The sequence below is a fragment of the Orcinus orca genome, chromosome 15, assembly GCF_937001465.1.
Source record: "Orcinus orca chromosome 15, mOrcOrc1.1, whole genome shotgun sequence".
Lineage (NCBI taxonomy): Eukaryota > Metazoa > Chordata > Mammalia > Artiodactyla > Delphinidae > Orcinus > Orcinus orca.
The window spans coordinates 54429281-54450016 of record NC_064573.1 but is presented as its reverse complement, the minus strand read 5'-3'; the positions used below and the strand labels follow the sequence as shown (position 1 = coordinate 54450016).

Here is a 20736-nt window from a genome sequence, read left to right as displayed (position 1 = left end):
GGGTCTTCGCTGCTGCGCACGGGCTTTCTCTAGTTGTGGCGAGCAGGGGCTACTCTTCGTTGAGGTGCACAGGTTTCTCATGGCAGTGGCTTCTCTTGTTGCGGAGCACGGGCTCTAGGCACGTGGGCTTCGGTAGTTGTGGCACGTGGGCTCAGTAGCTGTGGCTCGTGGGCTCAGTAGCTGTGGTTCGTGGGCTCTAGAGCACAGGCTCAGTAGCTGTGGCGCACGGGCTCAGTTGCTCTGTGGCATGTGGGATCTTCCTGGATCAGGGCTCAAACCCGTGTCCCCTGTGTTGGCAGGCAGACCCTCAACCACTGCGCCACCAGGGAAGCCCCCTACACACGTTTTAATGCAATTCTGAGAATCCAAAACAGAACTGCCACAAAAGGTAAGCCAAAAGTATTTATTTCTCTTTTATATAAACTCAATTTTGGTGCTCAAATGTTATCTACTGCCTCCTTCAGACTGTATAAGCATGCACTTTAGATTGAATTTTACAATATAAAATCTTCAGAAATACAAATATTTAACCTTGAAAGTGATAACAGATAATAAATTATAGCAAACATTCAGATGTTATAATTAACAAGCTAAAAGGAAAATGCCTAAAGGTTTTTAAGGCACATAAATTCCATCTTGGAACACATGTTTTTATAACTTGTTTTAGAAATATAACCTTTTAAAAATAAAAGAAAATTAGAAAATTTAAATGAAATTGCTATAAAATGTAAAGATATCAACGTATATCTAATGTAATGAAGACTAAACTTTACAAAAATGGACTATGCATTAGGAGTGTAAAAGAAGAATGTGGTTTCTGTTGAAAATATTTCTTTACATTTTCTTACCCTAGTATTCATATATAGATAGGATTGCTGAGTGGGGATACTGTCCTTACTCTAGAGTAGCTTGTCCTATCTGCTCCTTTCCTATTCCAAAGGCGCTCATTAGACCTTTTGTATATCTAGGGTGGATGCAGGTAAGCTCTATCAACTCATCCTTTACCTCTTCTTCCCTTGACAAGGCCTCAAGTGACAATCAGATTTAATTAAGTCTTAAAGACATGTAAGGCAGAGCCCAAGATGAAGAACAGAATCTCATATCTTATCATCAGGGTAGATAAAGACAGAGTTTCTGCTGCCTTGTCAAAGGTCCTTGTGAAAACTCTTGCTACTCTGCAAGGTTCAAGGAGAGCCTTACAAGGGACAAACAGATCCCCAGGAACTATAGGAAAGACTCTTACAACAATAACTAGAAGTTCTTCTGTACTGAGAAGATTTGGTTGAAAATGTTTCAACCTGAAACTGGATAGAGATAACCAGAAATATGGACTTGAGTAATCATTTTTTACCCAGAGGTGGCATTTACCAATAAAATACTACTCCTTCATATTACAAAAGGGTATTATATTATAAGAAAAGAAAAGGACTCAGAGGGATTTGAGATGAGTAACGCCCTAGCCCACTTTGGTTATTAACCAAAATGTTAATCACAGAGCTAGTGGAGCATATGCACCCTCCTATTCATGTTCCTTGGTAGAGGGGAGACGGGGCAACTTTGGCAAAACTCCTATCACTCAAACACCGTAATAAGGATGTGCTTATAAGCTCTGTGCTAAGAGGCATAATGAGAGAGAAGAAATAAAACTTTACTTACAAAACATTAACAAACTGAATTCAGGAGTATAGCAAAGGAATAACCAACAATGAACAAACAGAGACTATTAGGGAACCAATATCCTATCATGTCATACCAACAGGTTGAGAAAAACAATCATCTCAATAGATCCTGTAAAAGCATATGATAAGGTTCAATGATTATTCTTGACAAAAATTAGAAAGAGGCAGATAAGCTTCAACATGAAAAACATTATCTTCTATCTGGAAACATCACAACTAAATGATAAAACAGAAAAATTTTTGTTTGAAAACAGTGGTACCAACAGAAATCAATCAAGAACAGTAATAATTAGGCAATTCAATAAGAGCAGACAACTACAGGTCAATATCCCTGATGAGAATATAGAGGCAAAGATTTTCAATAAAATATTAGCAAACCAAATTCAGTAGCACTTTGAAAAGGTCATTCAACATGATTAAGTGGGATTTATCATAGGATGCAAGGATGGCTCAATGCATGCAAATCAATAAGTGTGATACATCACATTAATAGAATAAAAAAACCAAAATCATACAATAACTCAATAGAAAAAAAGTATTTGACAAAATTCAACGTCACTTCATAATAAAAACTCTCAAACTGTGTATACAGGAAATGTACCTCTACATAATAAAGCCCATATATGACAAGCCCACAGCTAACATTATACTCAATGGTAAAAAACTGAAAGCTGTTACTCTAAGATCAGGAAAAAGTTAAGGATGCCCACTGTTGCCACTTTTTTTTTTTTTTTTTTGCTGTACGCGGGCCTCTCACTGTTGTGGCCTCTCCCGCTGCGGAGCTCAGGCCCCGGACGCGCAGGCTCAGCGGCCTTGGCTCACAGGCCCAGCCGCTCCGTGGCATGTGGGATCTTCCCAGACTGGGGCACGAACCCGTGTCCCCTGCATTGGCAGGCGGACTCCCAACCACTGTGCCACCAGGAAAGCCCCACTGTTGCCACTTTTATCCAACATAGTACTGGAAATCCTAGCCAGAGCAATCAGGCAAGAAAAATAAAAGGCATCAGAATTGAAAAGGAATAAGTAGAATTATCTCTATTTGAAGATGACATGGTTTTATATACAGAAAATCCTAAAGCCCCCTCAAAAGCAAACAAACAAATAAAACCTGTTAGATCTAATCAACAAATTCAGTAAATTTGCAGGATACAAAATTAAAATACAAAAATCAGTAGCGTTGCTATATACTAATGACAAATTATCTGAAAAAAAAAAAAAAGGAAAATGATACCATTTACAATAGCATCAAAGCAATAAAGGAATAAGTTTAACCAAAGAGGTGAAAGATCTCTACACTGAAAAGTACAAGACAGGGCTTCCCTGGTGGCGCAGTGGTTGAGAGTCCGCCTGCCGATGCAGGGGACATGGGTTTGTGCCCCGGTCCGGGAAGATCCCACATGCCGTGGAACGGCTGGGCCCGTGAGCCATGGCCGCTGAGCCTGCACGTCCGGAGCCTGTGCTCCGCAACGGGAGAGGCCACAACAGTGAGAGGCTCGCGTACCGCAAAAAAAAAAAAAAGTACAAGACACTGATGAAAGAAACTGAAGACACAAATAAATGGAAAGATATCCCGTGTTCATTGCTTGGAAGAATTAATATTGTTATAATGTCCATATTATGCAAAAGCATCTATAGATCAATACAATGTCTATCAAGATTCCAATGGCATTTTTTAAGCTGACTAGAGAAAACTATTTAAAAATCTATACAGAACCACAGAAGACCACAAGTGGCCAAAGCAATCCTGAAAAAGAACAATAAAGTAGGAGGCATCACACTTCCTGAATTCAAGCTATATTATAAAGATATAGCAACCAAAACAGTTATGGTACTAGCATAAAAACAGACACATGGACCAATGGAACAGAACAGAGAGTCCAGAAATAAACCCATGTATATACAACAACGAATATTTGACAAGGGAGCCAAGAACATTCAATGGTGAAAAGACAGTCTCTTCAATAAATGGTGATGGGAAAACTGGATATTCACATATAAAAAAGAATGAAGCCAGAACACTGTCTTACACCATTCAAAATAATTAACTTGAATTGGACTTGACTTAAATGTAAGACTTGAAACTATAAAACTCCTAGAAGAGGAGGTGTCAGTGCAGCCACTTCTCACTAGGCACTCTGATCTTAAGTGCCAGGTGCGAGGCCTCTGCATGAAGCACCCTGTGAACAAGTGAAACTAGATGAAGCATAGAGGAAAAGAAAAAAAAAGCAAGCTGCTAACCATCTGAAAAAAATGCCTCTGCGACTAGCCCATCCCATTGGGAAAGTTGCACAATCCTCTTAGATAGCCTCAACCACCAGAGGGCAGACAGCAGAAGCAAGAACTATAATGCTGCAGCCTGTGGAACAAAAACCACATTCACAGAAACACAGACAAGATGAAAAGGCAGAGGGCTATGTACCAGATGAAGGAACAAGATAAAACCCCAGAAAAACAACTAAATGAAGTGGAGATAGGCAACCTCCCAGAAAAAGAATTCAGAATAATTATAGTGAAGATGATCAAGGACCTCAGAAAAAGAATGGAGGCAAAGATCGAGAAGATGCAAGTAATGTTTAACAAAGATCTAGAAGAATTAAAGAACAAACAGAGATGAACAATACAACAACTGAAATGAAAACTACACTAGAAGGATTCAATAGCAGAATAACTGAGGCAGAAGAACGGATAAGTGACCTGGAACACAGAATGGTGAAATTCACTGCTGCAGAACAGAATAAAGAAAAAAGAATGAAAAGAAATGAAGACAGCTTAAGAGACCTCTGGGACAACATTAAACACAACAACATTCGCATTACAGGTGTCCCAGAAGGAGAAGAGAGAGAGAAAGGACCCAAGAAAATATTTGAAGAGATTACAGTCGAAAATTTCCCTAACATGGGAAAGGAAATAGCCACCCAAGTCCAGGAAGTGCAGAGAGCCTCATACAGGATAAACCAAGGAGAAACACGCTGAGACACACAGTAATCAAATTGGCAAAAATTAAAGACAAAGAAAAATTATTGAAAGCAGCAAGGGAAAAACGACAAATAACATACAAGGGAACTCCCATAAGGTTAACAGTTGATTTCTCAGCAGAAACTCTACAGGCCAGAAGGGAGTGGCATGATATACTTAAAGCGATGAAAGGGAAGAACCTACAACCAAGATTACTCTACATGGCAAGGATCTCATTCAGATTCGTTGGAGAAATCAAAAGCTTTAGAGACAAGCAAAAGCTAAGAGAAATCAGCACCATCAAACCAGCTTTACAACAAATGCTAAAGGAACTTCTCTAGGCAGGAAACACAAGAGAAGGATAAGACTTACAAACACAAATCCAAAACAATTAAGAAAATGGTCATAGGAACATACATATCGATAATTACCTTAAACATGAATGGATTAAATGCTCCAACCAAAAGACACAGGCTTGCTAAATGGATACAAAAACAAGACCCATATATATGCTGTCTACAAGAGATCCACTTCAGATCTAGGGACACACTCAGATGGAAAGTGAGGGGATGGAAAAAGATATTCCATGCATATGGAAATCAAAAGAAAGCTGGAGTAGCAATACTCATAGCAGTTAAAATAGACTTTAAAATAAAGAATGTTACAAGAGACAAAGAAGGACACTACAAAGTGATCAAGGGATCAATCCAAGAAGAAGATATAACAATTATAAATATAAATGCACCCAACATAGGAGCACCTCAATAAGGCAACTGCTAGCAGCTATAAAAGAGGAAATCGACAGTAACACAATAATAGTAAGGGACTTTTAAAACCTCACTTACACCAATGGACAGATCATCCAAACAGAAAGTTAATAAAGAAACACAAGCTTTAAATGACACAATACACCAGACAGATTTAATTGATATTTATAGGACATTCCATCCAAAAACAGCAGATTACACTTTCTTCTCAAGCGTGCACAGAACATTCTCCAGGACAGATCACATCTTGGGTCACAAATCAAACCTCAGTAAACTTGAGAAAACTGAAATCATATCAAGCATCTTTTCTGACCAAAATGCTATGAGATTAGAAATCAATTACAGGGGAAAAAAACGTAAAAAACACAAACACATGGCAGCTAAACAATACGTTACTAAATAACCAAGAGATCACTGAAGAAATCAAAGAGGAAATCAAAAACTACCTAGAGACAAATGACAATGAAAACACGACGATCCAAAACCTATGGGATGCAGCAAAAGCAGTTCTAAGAGGGAAGTTTATAGCTATACAAGACTACCTCAAGAAAGAAGAAAAATCTCAAATAAACAATCTAAACTTACACCTAAAGGAACTAGAGAAAGAAGAACAAACAAAACCCAAAGTTAGCAGAAGGAAAGAAATTATAAAGATCAGAGCAGAAATAAGTGAAATAGAAACAAAGAAAACAATAGCAAAGATCAATAACACTAAAAGCTGGTTCTTTGAGAAGATAAACAAAATTGAAAAACCATTAGCCAAATGCATCAAGAAAAAGAGGGAGAGGACTCAAATCAGTACAATTAGAAATGAAAAAGGAGAAGTTACAACAGACACTGCAGAAATACAAAGCATCCTAAGAGACTACAAGAAACTCTACGCCAATAAAATGAACAACCTGGAACAAATGGACAAATTCTTAGAAAGGTATAACCTTCCAAGACTGAACCAGGAAGAAATAGAAAATATGAACAGACCAATCACAAGTAATGAAATTGAAACTGTGTTTAAAAATCTTCCAACAAACAAAAGTCCAGGACCAGATGGCTTCACAAGTGAATTCTACCAAATATTTAGAGAAGAGTTAACATCCATCCTTCTCAAACTCTTCCAAAAAATTGCAGAGGAAGGAACACTCCCAAACTCATTCTATGAGGCCACCATCACCCTGATACCAAAACCAGACAAAGACACTACAAAAAAAGAAAATTACAGACCAATATCACTGATGAATATAGATGCAAAAATCCTCAACAAAATACTAGCAAACAGAATCCAACAACACATTAAAAGGATCATACACCATGATCAAGTGGGATTTATCCCAGGGATGCAAGGATTCTTCAATATATGCAAATAAATCAATGTGATACACCATATTAACAAATTGAAGAATAAAAACTGTATGATCATCTCAATAGATGGAGAAAAAGCTTAGGACAAAATTCAACACCCATTTATAATAATAACTCTACAGAAAGTGGGTATATAGGGAACTTACCTCAACATAATTAAGGCCATATACAACAAACCGACAGCAAACATCATTCTCAATGGTAAAAAAGTGAAAGCATTTCCTCTAAGATCAGCAACAAGACAAGGATGTCCACTCTCACCACTATTATTCAACATAGTTTTGGAAGTCCTAGCCACAGCAATCAGAGAAGAAAGAGAAATAAAAGGAATACAAATTGGAAAAGAAGAAGTAAAACTGTCACTGTTTGCAGATGACTTGATACTATATAGAAAGAAGCCTAAAGATGCCACCAGAAAACTAGTAGAGCTAATCAATGAATTTGGTAAAGTTTCAGGATACAAAATTAATGCACAGAAATATCTTGCATTCCTATACACTGATGATGAAAAACCTGAAAGTGAAATCAAGAAAACACTGCCATTTACCACTGCAACAAAGAGAATAAAACACCTAGGAATAAACCTACCTAGGAAAACAAAAGACCTGTATGCAGAAAACTATAAGACACTGATGAAAGAAATTAAAGATGATACCAACAGATGGAGAGATATACCATGTTCTTGGATTGGAAGAATCAATATTGTGAAAATGACTATACTACCCAAAGCAATCTACAGATTCAATGCAACCTCTGTCAAATTACCAATGGCATTTTTTACAGAACTAGAACAAAAAATCTTAAAATCTGTATGGAGACACAAAAGACCCCGAATAGCCAAAGCAGTCTTGAGGGAAAAAAACAGAGATGGAGGAATCAGACTCCCTGACTTCAGACTACACTACAAAGCTACAGTAATCAAGACAGTTAGGTACTGGAACAAAAACAGAAATATAGATCAATGGAAGAGGATAGAAAGCCCAGAGATAAACCCACGCACCTATGGTCAACTAATCTATGACAAAGGAGGCAAGGATATACAATGGAGAAAAGACAGTCTCTTCAATAAGTGGTGCTGGGAAAATGGGACAGCTACATGTGAAAAAATGAAATTAGAACACTCCCTAATACCATACACAAAAATAAACTCAAAACGGAATAGAGACCTAAATGTAAGACCAGACACTATAAAACTCTTAAAGGAAAACATAGGAAGAACAATCTTTGACATAAGCCATAGCAAGATCTTTTTTGATCCACTTCCTAGAGTCATGGAAATAAAAACAAAAATACACATATGGGACCTAATGAAACTTAAAAGCTTTTGCAAAGCAAAGGGAACTAAAAACAAGACGAAAAGACAACTCTCACAATGGGACAAAATATTTGCAAATGAATCAATGGACAAAGGATTAAAATCCAAAATATATAAACAGCTCATGAAACTCAGTACTAAAATGAAAAAATGGACAGAAGACCTAAATAGACATTTCTCCAAAGAAGACATACAGATGCCCAAGAAGCACATGAAAAGCTGCTCAACATCACTAATTATTAGAGAAATGCAAATCAAAACTACAATGAGGTATCACCTCACACCAGTTAGAATGGGCATCATCAGAAAATCTACAAACAACAAATGCTGGAGAGGGTGTGGAGAAAAGGGAACCCTCTTGCACTCTTGGTGGGAATGTAAATTGATACAGCCACTATGGAGAACAGTATGGAGGTTCCTTAAAAAAGTAAAAATAGGGCTTCCCTGGTGGCGCAGTGGTTGAGAGTCCGCCTGCCGATGCAGGGGACACGGGTTCGTGCCCCAGTCCGGGAGGATCCCACATGCCGCGGAGCAGCTGGGCCCGTGAGCCATGGCCGCTGAGCCTGCGTGTCCGGAGCCTGTGCTCCGCAACGGGAGAGGCCACGGCGGTAAGAGGCCCGCGTACCGCAAAAAAATAAATAAATAAAATAAACTCAAAATGGGTTAAAGACCTAAATGTAAAGCCAGACACTATAAAACTCTTAGAGGAAAACATAGGCAGGACACTCTATGACATAAATCATAGCAAGATCCTTTTTGACCCACCTCCTAGAGAAATGGAAATAAAAATAAACAAATGGGACCTAATGAAACTTAAAAGCTTTTGCACAGCAAAGGAAACCATATACAAGATGAAAAGACAACCCTCATAATGGGAGAAAATGTTTGCAAACGAAGCAACTGACAAAGTATCATTCTCCAAAATATACAAGCAGCTCATGCAGCTCAATATTGAAAAACAAACAACCCAATTGAAAAATGGGCAGAAGAGGTAAACAGACATTTCTCCAAAGAAGATATACAGATCGCCAACAAACACATGAAAGGATGCTGAATATCACTAATCATGAGAGAAATGTAAATCAAAACTACAATGAGGTATCACCTCACACCGGCCAGAATGGCCATCATGAAAAAATCTACAAACAATAAATGCTCGAGAGGGTGTGGAGAAAACCCTCTTGCACTGTTGGTGGGAACATAAATTGATACAGCCACTATGGAGAACAGTATGGAGGTTCCTTAAAAAACTAAAAATAGAACTACCATATGACCCAGCAATCCCACTACTGGGCATATACCCTGAGAAAACGATAATTTAAAAACAGACTTGTACCACAATGTTCATTGCAGCAGTATTTGCAATAGCCAGGACATGAAAGCAACCTAAGTGTCCATCAACAGATGAATGTTTAAAAAAGATGTGGCACATATATACAATGAAATGTTACTCAGCCATAAAAAGAAATGAAATTGAACTATTTGTAGTGAGGTGGATGGACTTAGAGTCTGTCATACAGAGTGACGTAAGTCAGAAAGAGAAAAATACCGTATGCTAACACATATATATGGAATCTAAAAAAAAAAAAAAAAAAGGTTCTGATGAACCTAGGGGCAGGACAGTAATGAAGATGCAGATGTAGGGAATGGACTTGAGGACACGGGGAGGGGGGAAGGGTACGCTGAGACGAAGTGAGAGAGTAGCACTGACATATATACATTACCAAATGTAAAGTAGATAGCTAGTGGGAAGCAGCTGCATAGCACAGGGAGATCAGGTTGGTGCTCTGATACCACCTAGAGGGGTGGGATAGGGAAGGTGGAGGGAGATGCAAGAGGGAGGGGATATGGGGATATATGTATACATATAGCTAATTCACTTTGTTATACAGCAGAAACTAACACACCATTGTAAAGCAATTATATTCCAATCAAGACATTAAAAACAAAACAAAACCAAGTCCTAGAAGAAAACATAGGCGGTAAGCTCCCTGACAGTGGTCTTGGCAATGATTTTTTGGGATTTGAGACCAAAAGCAAAGGCAACAAAAGCAAAAATAAACACATGGGACTATATCAAACTAAAAGGCTTCTGCAGAGCAAAAAAATGATCAACAACATGAAAGGGTAACCTAAGGAATGGGAAAAAATATTTGCAAAGCATTTATCTGATAAGGTGTCAGTATTCACTATCCATAAAGAAGTAATACAACAATAGCCGAGAAATAATGAAATTAAAAAAATGGGCAAAGGACCTGAGTATACATTTTTACTAAGATATTCAAATGGACAACAGGTACTCAACATCACGAATTATTAGGGAAATGCAAATCAAAACCACAGTGAAAACCTCATGCCTTTGAGTATGGCTTACATGGAAAAGACAAGAAATAAATGCTGGTAAGAATGTGGAGAAAAGGGACCCCTTGTGCACTGTTGTACATTTGTACAACCACCACAGAAAACACTGGTTTCCATGGAGGTTCCTAAAGAAATTAAAACTAGAACTACCACACGGTGCAACAATTCCACTCTAGGTATGTATCTGAAGGAAACAAAATCACTATGCTGAAGAGATTCCTGTACATATATGTTCACTGCAGCATTATTTACAACATGGAAACAGCCTAAGCATCTACTGACAGATAAATGGATAAAGAAAATGTGGTATATGTGTATATATATACACACATACACATATGTACACACAATGGAATACTATTCAGCCATAAAAAGAAGGAAATCCTGCCATTTGTGACAACATGGATGGACCTTGAGGGCAGTACTCTAAATGAAATAAGTCAGACAGAGAAAGACAAATATTACATGATCTCACTAACAGGTGGAATTTTGAAAAAACAAGCCAACAAAAAGGGATCATATTTGTGGTTACCAGAGGCAGGGGGTTAGGGTGTAGGAAAACTGGATAGAGGTCAAAAGGTACAAACTTATAGCTATAAGATAAATAAGTCCTGGGAATGTAATATACAACATGTGTATACACCAAACACTACTGTTTGGTATATTTGAAAGTTGCTAAGAGAGTAGATCATAAAAGATCTCATTATGTGGAAAAAAATCATTTTTCTTCCTTTTTCTTTTTGGCATCTATATGAGATACGGATTTTTTTTTTTTTTTTTTTGAGATACGGATTTTAACTAAAGTTACTGTGGTAATCATTTGGCAATGTAAGTCAAGTCATTACACTGTACTTAAATTTACAGTTCTGTATGTCAATTATATCTCAACAAAATTAAAGAAAAAAAAAAACCAAGGGGAAAAGATGGGTTATCCAATAAAAGGTATTGAGATATATGAATGAGCCATTTAAAAAATAAAATTGCCTTTTCTTTAATGTTAAAATAAATTGCAGATGGTTTAAGATTTAAACACAATACAAAGAAGCCATAAAAATACTATGGAAAAAAGCGAAAGCACTTTTTAAAAAACATGGGAGTAAAGGAGACCATCCTAAGTGTGGCTAATTACCTAGGATTCTGTTAAGTGGGAAAGAAAGCATAAGAAACCTATGAATGCTCTCATTGATTCTTACATTGTTATAGTGTTCAGTTGCACTACCTCAAGCAAATTAAGATAGGAAGGAGAGGATTTCAATCTATGCCTCCAAGTCTATGTAATGGACTTGGAGGCATCTCAAGAGGTCCCTCTCCGATAGAAGCCAAAGCAGGTACTCCATACAGAAGCTCCTGTATCACTGTGGAAATGCTATCTCCCTAAAACATAACAATGACCTAAGCTGCTTAGGCAAACAAGGGTAAGGTGTTCTAATGACAATAGTGGTATTTGGAGGGAAGAGCAGAGAGGTGGTTACCCAATGTCCACATGTATCACTGAGGAGAGGCAAACTGAACGCATAAAAGTTATACATAAAGTTCAATAAAACTTAAGTTCTGTTAATGGACTATGGTAGTGGATTTCTACTTCTCTCTTGAAAATTGGTGGTGCTGAATGTACCAGTATATCTCCTGGGTCAAAAGCCATCCCCAGTGCCTGCCTACATTTAGTTATGGGCTTGCTGATGGCCAAGAGAATGTCAGGGGACAGTATTAGTTCTAAGGATTCCAGCACTAAGTAGGACAGGAAACTCAGAAGCTGTAGAAGGAAGAGACTGCATTAGACTAGGTAACAATGTACATATTTACATTTGCAACCAAGTAAAATACAGCACATAAATCAAAAGGATAATGAGGGAAAAACATCTGCACCATATACGTAAGAGCTTATTTACCCAATTCAACTCTTTTTGACATACAAAATGGCGATCTTGCAAATAAGATAAAAAAGTCAAAAGACATGAATATGCAGTTATAATGTGTGAATATTCAAGTTTAAAAACAAAAATTGCAAATACAAAAATATTATCTTTTGCTTGTCATGTTGTCAATTATTAAAAACATCGATAAGCTTAATATGTAAGGAGTTCAATATATAAAGGCTTATAGTAATACTAGAAAGAAATAAATATAAAATAGGCCAAAAAAGCACATATAAGCAAGTTATAAGAAATAGCAATGATAATGATAAATCATTCAAAAACATAATCACTTTAATAATATATTAAAACAAACTACATTTCCACCTCCCAAATGGGTAAAAATTTTAAAACAATAATGCCTATCATGTGGGAAAATGGGTATTCTCAGACATTGTTGAGGACCTTTTAACTGGTGCAATTTTTCTGGAGGGAAATTTGTCAATATGTATCAAAAGTTGAAAATATACACATAATTTGCATAGCAAAAATGCACCTTAAAAAACTATATCCTAAGAAATGTTTTAAGTTGTTGCCTCTGAGTTGTGGGATTATGAGTATACCAATTTCTGTGTACGCGTTTCTGTATTTTCCAGAACTTTTGCAATGAATATGGACTTTAAATAAAAAGGGGAAGAAAACCAAATTCATGTTATGGGGGAAATTCCTACTGACTTATTTTGCTGTGTTTTTTTTTTTTCTGTTTGTTTGTTTGTTTGTTTTTGAGCTGTAAAACCTCATGAAAACAAATGATCTCCTTGCCATTGTGATATTTCCTTTCCTCACTTCTGGAATCATATATTAACATTTTGAAGAACTTAAAATAAAAAGTGCTTTGAAAACTGAAAACTGATGCAGATTTTGAGATAATTGGTAAAAGCAAGATTGGGAGAGAAATAGAAATACCCTGAGGTAAAAAAAATCTTTCCTATATATATCATTAAAATGAGAAATCAAATACCTTGATGCAGTCTATTAGCCAAACCAAGGCTGCCACAATGTGAGGCCATGTATGAGGGGCCCCCACTGTATACATGGAGCTTTTCGATAATGCAAAAGGATACCTATGAAAAATCAGAAAACATAAGCCAGTATGTTAATTTTGTAAAAATAATGGCTAAATTAAGCAAGAAGTTACATTAAAAAAAATTCCCCATATATACCATCAGTCTTGACTTGTTTAGAAGATACTTGTTGAGATTCTCTCCTTCGTCTTCTTACCCTCAAATGGTTTTGTGTATTTTGTTTTATTTCTCTGCAGATTACTTTGTACATATATTCCCTAAGCAGAACTTGATTTACAACCAACATGCTGGACTTCTCTCCTGAAAGATTGTTCCCTCAAATCCAATGTACCCCAAATAAACCACATGTATGTATTTCTCCTCCTCAAATCCACTTCTCCCCCTGTGTTTATTCTACATAGGCTTTTCTGGACTTTCTTACTCCATTTTCACCAGGCCTTCAATCCTATCTTTTCTGTTTCTATAAAATCTGCAGTAGCTAGCCTATTCTATCTATTCCTCGTCACATCAGTAGTTGAGGGCTTTATGATCTATCATCTGTAGTTCAGTAATAATCTCCAAAAAGTTGTTTTTTTTGCCTTTTCAATTTATCTTGCATATGTGGGCCCATAGTGACCATCTTAAAATATATTATTTCTCTAACTCAAAATCTTTACACACTTACTGAGTTTCATTCTTTTCTGTGTTCCAACAATCTCTCTAGGCTAATGAGAAATATAACATACAAACCCAAGATCTTTAAAGATTCTTGGAACCTCTTCTTCAAACTTTGTGTCAGGAAGTTCATACGAAGGGCACAGGAAGCCATAAAGAAAAGTGAAGATCTTTAGGAAGTCTTTAACAGAAGGAGCTTGTAGAGATTTCATGGATACGCTATATGCATAACCGTTTTCTGAAAGAAACTATAATAATTTTTATGAAACATCAAACATTTTACAATAGGAAAATTATTGAAGAATACTTAAGAAAACACTCACAATTTCGAATGGTTAAGATTATAAAATACCTCACAGAGCTGTCGAATACATTGTTGAATGAATGCTTTGTCATTAAGTGGTCTTGGGTCCTTGATTTTTTCAGAAGTGGAAAATATACCAAATTGACTATTCCGGGATCCATGTCCACTAGTTCTGTAAACATATTTTTAAAAAGTCAGTCAAAATTATTTCCTTCTGTGGTCAAGCCTAAATTGTTTCAAGGCAATTTTATATTTTAACATCAGCACCAAACATTAAAGTTCAATTCTTTGGTTTTTAACTAAGATTTCTCTTACTCAAAGCAGAGAAAAAAAGAGCAAATAATGAAGATTAAAGTATAAAATGAGGTGGGAAGAAAAGTACACTTCTGGTGCTCTGCATTACTAACACATACATCATCCTCTAAAACTGTGCATTTTGAGTCCACTAGGTCTTCTGCACCAACTGTTCTCCAGGTCTATTCAATAACCCAGATTCTTTCAACAACCTACTTGCCCCTCCATGATTGCTCCTTCATTTCCAACCCCTTTATTTACCATTATTTATTGCAGGAAAATTTGAGATGTTGAAAGATTGTGCTTTTTTTCATAAACGTTATGGTGTCGTGCAATATTATGTATCTGATTGTTATTTACCATAAATATATGTTGCCACTTTTTAGTCATTAATAGCTATAGCATATATGCTCCATCTTAAGCCCTTCCTCTCAAAATAAAACATCATTTGTTTAAATCTTTATAATGGCTTCTTTTGCTTCTCTTTGTGGCCCAATTTACCTAACCATTGTAGTTTATTAAATATCCTTGGGACAATACTTTTCCTTTTTGGACAGATGCCACAAAACTGAGTTACAATGAACACTGCTGTAATGTCTGAACTCTGTTCATCAAAACAATTTCTCCCTGCATGTTTGCTTGCTGCTTTCAAGTTCTCTCCTGACCAGGATCTAAAAGTTCTTTACCTTGGGCTCTCTGATGCCACTGCTCTGATTAACTAGCTAATTAGCTAATTCTTCCCCTGAGAATTTGCTATTTGAGATCCACTTTTCTACATACTGCTATTACTTAATCTTTAATTTTTTTTTTACTAGGAAAGAATACATGCATAGACTCAGCTCTTATTCTACACAAAACTGTACTAATAGATAGCTTTTCAAATTATAAAAGAATTTCCCAACCCATCAAAATACTGTATCATTCAACTTATAGTTTAAGAGAATAGGGTCTAGAAGCAGAGTCTGGTTAAAAATTCTGTCTTTTACTAGTTGTATGACCTTGGGTAAACTATTTAACCTCTGTGCTTTAATTTCCTAATGTCTAAAATGAAGACAATAACAGTATCTACACACAGGGCAGTTCTGAGGATTGATTAAAAGAGATATAAAATAGCACTTTTCTGGCTTACAAAAATGCTCAGCAAAAGTTAGATTTTATAATCATTAGCATCAGTATCTCTGACATTCAGCTCTGAGATGAAAGTTACATTACAAAAATGCCTTAAGATTTTTTATCAACTAGAATAAACACCAGAAACAGTTTAACTTGGGTTCATGACAAAGACTTTTCATAAGGTAACAAATATGTCATCTCTAAATATTTTCAAAATATAATTAAATAAACATTTGTTTTAAAACAAAGTTATATTTTGTTTTTGGTGAGATGAACAGTTTCTCTATTTTGGAGTTGGAAATTTCTTTAAAAAATTAACTTTATTGAGGTATAATTGCTTAGAATAACATGCACCTGTTTAAAGCATACAATTTGATGAGGTTTGACAATATTTACACCTGTGTAATCTCTACCACGATCAAGATATTAAACATTTCCATCATCTCAAATCTTATCCCCCTTACCAGTCAATCCTTACCCTACCCCCAGCCTAGGCAACTACTGATCTACTCTAGACAGTGGTTCTCAAAGTGTGCCCTAGGGGATCGAGAAGTCAAAACTATTTTCCCAATAAAATTAAGATTTTTTTCACACCTTTCATTCTTATTCTTTCGTTGAGTGTACAGTGGAGTTTTCCAGAGGTTGGCTACATGATGTCAGATATAATAACAGACTGAATTCCGAAGCAGATATGAGAATTCAGCTATCTTCTATTAAGCCAGACATTAAAGAGATTTGCAAAAATATAAATGTCACTCTTCTTACTGAAATAGTTTTATTTTTAAAAAATTAAAGCATGTTATTTATATTAACATGTAATGGGTTACTGTTATTTTATTTTACTTTATTTTTTTAATATTTACTTATTTAATTAATTAATTTATTTGGCTGCTTCGGGTCTTAGTTGCAGCATGCAGGATCTTTGTTGAAGCATGTGGGATCTTTTGTTGCGACGTGCGGGCTCTTCATTGCAGCATGCAGGCTTCTCTCTAGTTGTGGCATGCGGGTTTTCTCTTCTCTAGTGGAGGTGTGCGAGCTCAGTGGTTGTGGTGCGTGGGCTTAGATGCCCCCGCCGCATGTGGGATATTAGTTCCCCGACCAGGGATAGAACCCATTGGAAGGCGGATTCTTTATCACTTTATCTTTATCACTGGATCACAAGCGCAGTCCTGGGTTATTGTTATTTTAAACTGAATTAATACGTACTAAATTTTTTTCTCAGTTTTATTTTCTAATATAGTTAATATCAACAGATACAGCCCACAAGATAAAAGCTCTTTGGAGTCCTTAATATTTTAGTAAAAAAAAGTCTTTGGCTAAGATGTTGGACTAGATGATGGTTCTTAATTTTAAAATGCTATGATTCCATAGTATGTGAAAGCTATGTGTAGAATTTTCAATCAAGTATTCACTTGTAACAATGAAATAGTGGTCTAAATGTGCTGATATATCTCAGCATAACCTAAAGCAAATATAACCATTTTAACCATTTAAAACAGAGGAAAACTAGATTATAACTTTCTCTTGAAAGGGACCATGCCATCTAATTTTTTGTACTTTGACAGCATCTAGCTCAATGCATGGCTATAAGAATCCCTTCCATTAGAATTAATAAAAAAAATCATTACCTTTTACCAAATACAGAGGCTTTTCTTTCAGATGTGGGTTTGTTAATACTCAATTTTCCAAAGGTTGATTTCTCTTTGCTTTAAGAAAAGGAGAAAAACAAACTCTTTAAATAAGTGGAAAAATATTAGTTCAAGAAACTTTTGTAAATACATTGGAACCAACCCCTCTTTCTCATTACTTATAAGAATAATTCAAAATCATGAAAATTTTTAGCAGCAATCATAGCTATCAAAAATAGGATAGGCTTACAACATAGTATGAGTTTTAATACTAAAATGTTAAGAAAAGGAGGAAAAAACCCCATATCTACATTGTAATTTTAATTATCCTAAAATATGTACATTTACGGATAACAACTTCAAAGGAAAAGAAATAACTTAAAAATAGATATTTTCAATCATAGAATGATAGCCACATTTAAAATTTTTTCTTTTGAGGCTCACTCTTTATTAGACCGCAGCTACACTTAAGAACATACATTACGTCAATTACAGACCAGAAACATTGACAAAGGCAACCTTTTAGCTTTGAATGCAATTCAAGGCACAAATCTTTTGGAGTAGTAATGTGCAACAGTACAAAACATTTCTCTGATTTCAGAAGAAAAAAATGTATAAATATTTCAAATTTCTAAAAGTAGCAGAAACTCATACTATGTAAACTCAAGTAACTTAAGAACAGTTAGCAAGTAACTTGTACCTTGGTAATAGAGAAGGAATGATAGCACTCAACATGGTTACAAATATCCTTCTCTTAATTGTAAGAAATTCATTCATAGGGAAAAATTAGTTTATGATTTTAAGTTCTTTTTTTCCCCCTCATTTTATTTTTTATTAAAAAAATTTAAAAAATTGAAGTCCAGTTGATCTACAATGTTTCAGGTGTATAGTAAAGTGATTGAGATACACACACACACACACACACACATATACTTTTTCAGATTCTTTTCAATTACAGATCATCACAGGATATTGACTATAATGACAGCAAGTTCTTTGGGGCACCTTTTTTTTTCCCAGTGAATCCTGAGGAAATAGTTTGGAGAAGTGGTGCTCTGTAGGCTGCTACTAAACTGCAGCTAATTGTCAGGGCAAATAATACCTTTCATTGAGAACTGTGCTAGTTGGATACACCTCAGTAAATAGAAGTTACAGCAGAGAACCTGCTCAAACAAGCAGCTCTACAGTAAAGGAGGAAAATAAATGAGTGGAAGAGTGCTGAAAAGGAATTAGCAGTCCCTCAGGGATTGCCTAGCAAAAGACGTGGCTTTGGAGATTTAACTATCAAATGAGATAAAACACAACACCTAGTAACATGCCCATTTTTTAGCCTTCACTGACTCCAAATTAGGTACCACTGAGAACAGATAAGATTCATCACAATATGACTCATACTACATCTTTGTATTAACTTCCTTTACAGATTTCTTTGCCAAAGACAATAAGGCATAGGTACTCACGTTTGAGGGGTATGGAGGCCTGGTTTATTTAAGTCCTGGGATCTTAATTCCTGCATAGAGAGGCGGCCAGCACCACCGGTAGAAAATGAACTGCGTTTCATGTTTATGACCTGCATTCACGAATTTGGTAATGAACAAGTCTTTCCAGACACAGATGGTACATTAAGCAACAACTATTATCTTTACCCTCAAACAGAAAGGCAGCCAAGTTTCACTGTTTTTTCAAGATAATCTTTCCCTGGCTATCTTTGCTTGTTCATGTAAGGTGAAGTCCTAATTTGCAGGGAACATCTATCTATTTAACTCCATTTAAAAATATTCAACACAGGGCTTCCCTGGTGGCACAGTGGTTGGGAGTCCGCCTGCCGATGCAGGGGACACGGGTTCGTGCCCCGGTCCGGGAGGATCCCGCGTGCCGTGGAGCGGTTGGGCCTGTGAGTCATGGCCGCTGGGCCTGCGCGTCCAGAGCCTGTGCTCCGCGTCGGGAGAGGCCACGGCAGTGAGAGGCCCGTGTACCGCAAAAAAAATAAATAAATAAAATAAAATTCAACACACATAAACACTTACTAACTGCCTACCATGTACAAGGGAGTGTGAAAGTAATGCAAACAATACAAAGGTGAATAAGGTATGATTCCTACCTTCACAGGGTATTTATGGTAGTTAAACTCCTAAATCCTAACTCAGACCACATCACCACTGTTGGCTCTGCCTATTTCAATGGGAAGTCAGAGGCTACTGACAAGAACTACCTCTGATGTTTCATTTTCTTTGGTCTTGGAGCAGAGCTATTCAGTTTTCTTTTCCTAATGTCCATCTCCCCTGCTCTGTCCTTAACCTACTGTTTCCCATTTACATTATTCAATTACTGCCCCTCGTGCTTCAATCTCCCTCTCATCAAGGATAAATTATCTGGTCTACAGACTGCTTCCATTTTCTCAGACCACATTCACATCTCATTCCCTTCCCATCTACTGAAACGGTTGCCTCCTGAGATACTCATGACTGACAAATCTTTTGATACTATCTTAACCCTGAGGCATTAGACACTATACACCTAGCCCTTCCAGGTCCTGCCCTGGTTTCCAAGAAAGTGGACATCTGTGGTTATCCTTTTACTTCTTGGGGCTCTCCTTTGTCTTTTAAACTGATTACACTCTTTACTTCTTTCTTTGGCTATTTCTTCTTCAGTATACGCTTCTGATCTATTAAACTTTTCCACTCTCACCTATCTGTCCACTCCCAATCTCCACTTAAAATGTACTCTTAAAATCTGAGGTTAAGACTTTCAGATGTACTCCTTACACGGCCACCAGGATGTTACACTAGTATCTCAAACGCACCATAGCAAACAGTTCTTCATCTCGTCCTTCCTCTCCCTGCTCCCATCCATTCTTCCCCTTTTCCTCTCTCCATGTCCTCTTCACCCCACCGGTGTCACCTTGGCCTTCCCCTTCTCCCTTGGAAAATCACTGCCATAAGAAATTTATTGGACTCCGGGAAACTAGCGCCTAGAACAGATGGGGCCCGGGGGCCGGTTACAACAGCAAACACCAAAACGTGAATGTAACTTTTTGGCGCCCTGGCGTTCTCCCTCTAGCCCAGTGCTGCCGGAACAAAATTAAAGCAAAGTCATTAGTCACCTTTCTTCCAGCTTCCCGATACGACGCAGGGACCGAACTGCTGTAAACCGTGCTATTGCCCGCTAGACAAAACGTCAGCCGCCAAAACACAACCTCCTTCCTCCACCCGCCGGCGCCGTTCGAATTTTAAAATCTCCGGCGTCGCTGACGTCATCGCGCATGACATGCGCGCGCGTGCGCAACTCTCTCGCGCCGCTCGTCGCCGGAACTCTGCGTGTTGGTGAAATGCCGTCGCCTCACGGGCGCGCTCGGGCGTGTTCCGGCAAGCT

General features: G+C 37.0%; 2 protein-coding genes across 2 annotated transcripts in view; one reads left to right on the top strand and one right to left on the bottom strand.

The window, feature by feature from the left end:
- The window catches only part of NDC80 (NDC80 kinetochore complex component), a 53789-nt gene extending 33181 nt beyond the window's left edge, over window positions 1–20608 (bottom strand). The window contains exons 1-6 of the mRNA XM_004275922.3: window positions 20468–20608; window positions 18825–18934; window positions 17365–17442; window positions 14378–14501; window positions 14101–14273; window positions 13308–13410 (exon numbers count right to left, since the gene is read on the bottom strand). Of these exons, the coding sequence (XP_004275970.1) occupies window positions 13308–13410; window positions 14101–14273; window positions 14378–14501; window positions 17365–17442; window positions 18825–18925 (579 nt within the window). The 5' untranslated portion in view covers window positions 18926–18934; window positions 20468–20608. The remainder of the gene's footprint in view (window positions 1–13307; window positions 13411–14100; window positions 14274–14377; window positions 14502–17364; window positions 17443–18824; window positions 18935–20467) is intronic.
- A 38-nt stretch (window positions 20609–20646) lies between these two features.
- The window catches only part of METTL4 (methyltransferase 4, N6-adenosine), a 42994-nt gene continuing 42904 nt past the window's right edge, over window positions 20647–20736 (top strand). Inside the window, exon 1 of the mRNA XM_033439342.2 lies at window positions 20647–20736. The gene's annotated coding sequence lies outside the window, so the exon portion shown is untranslated.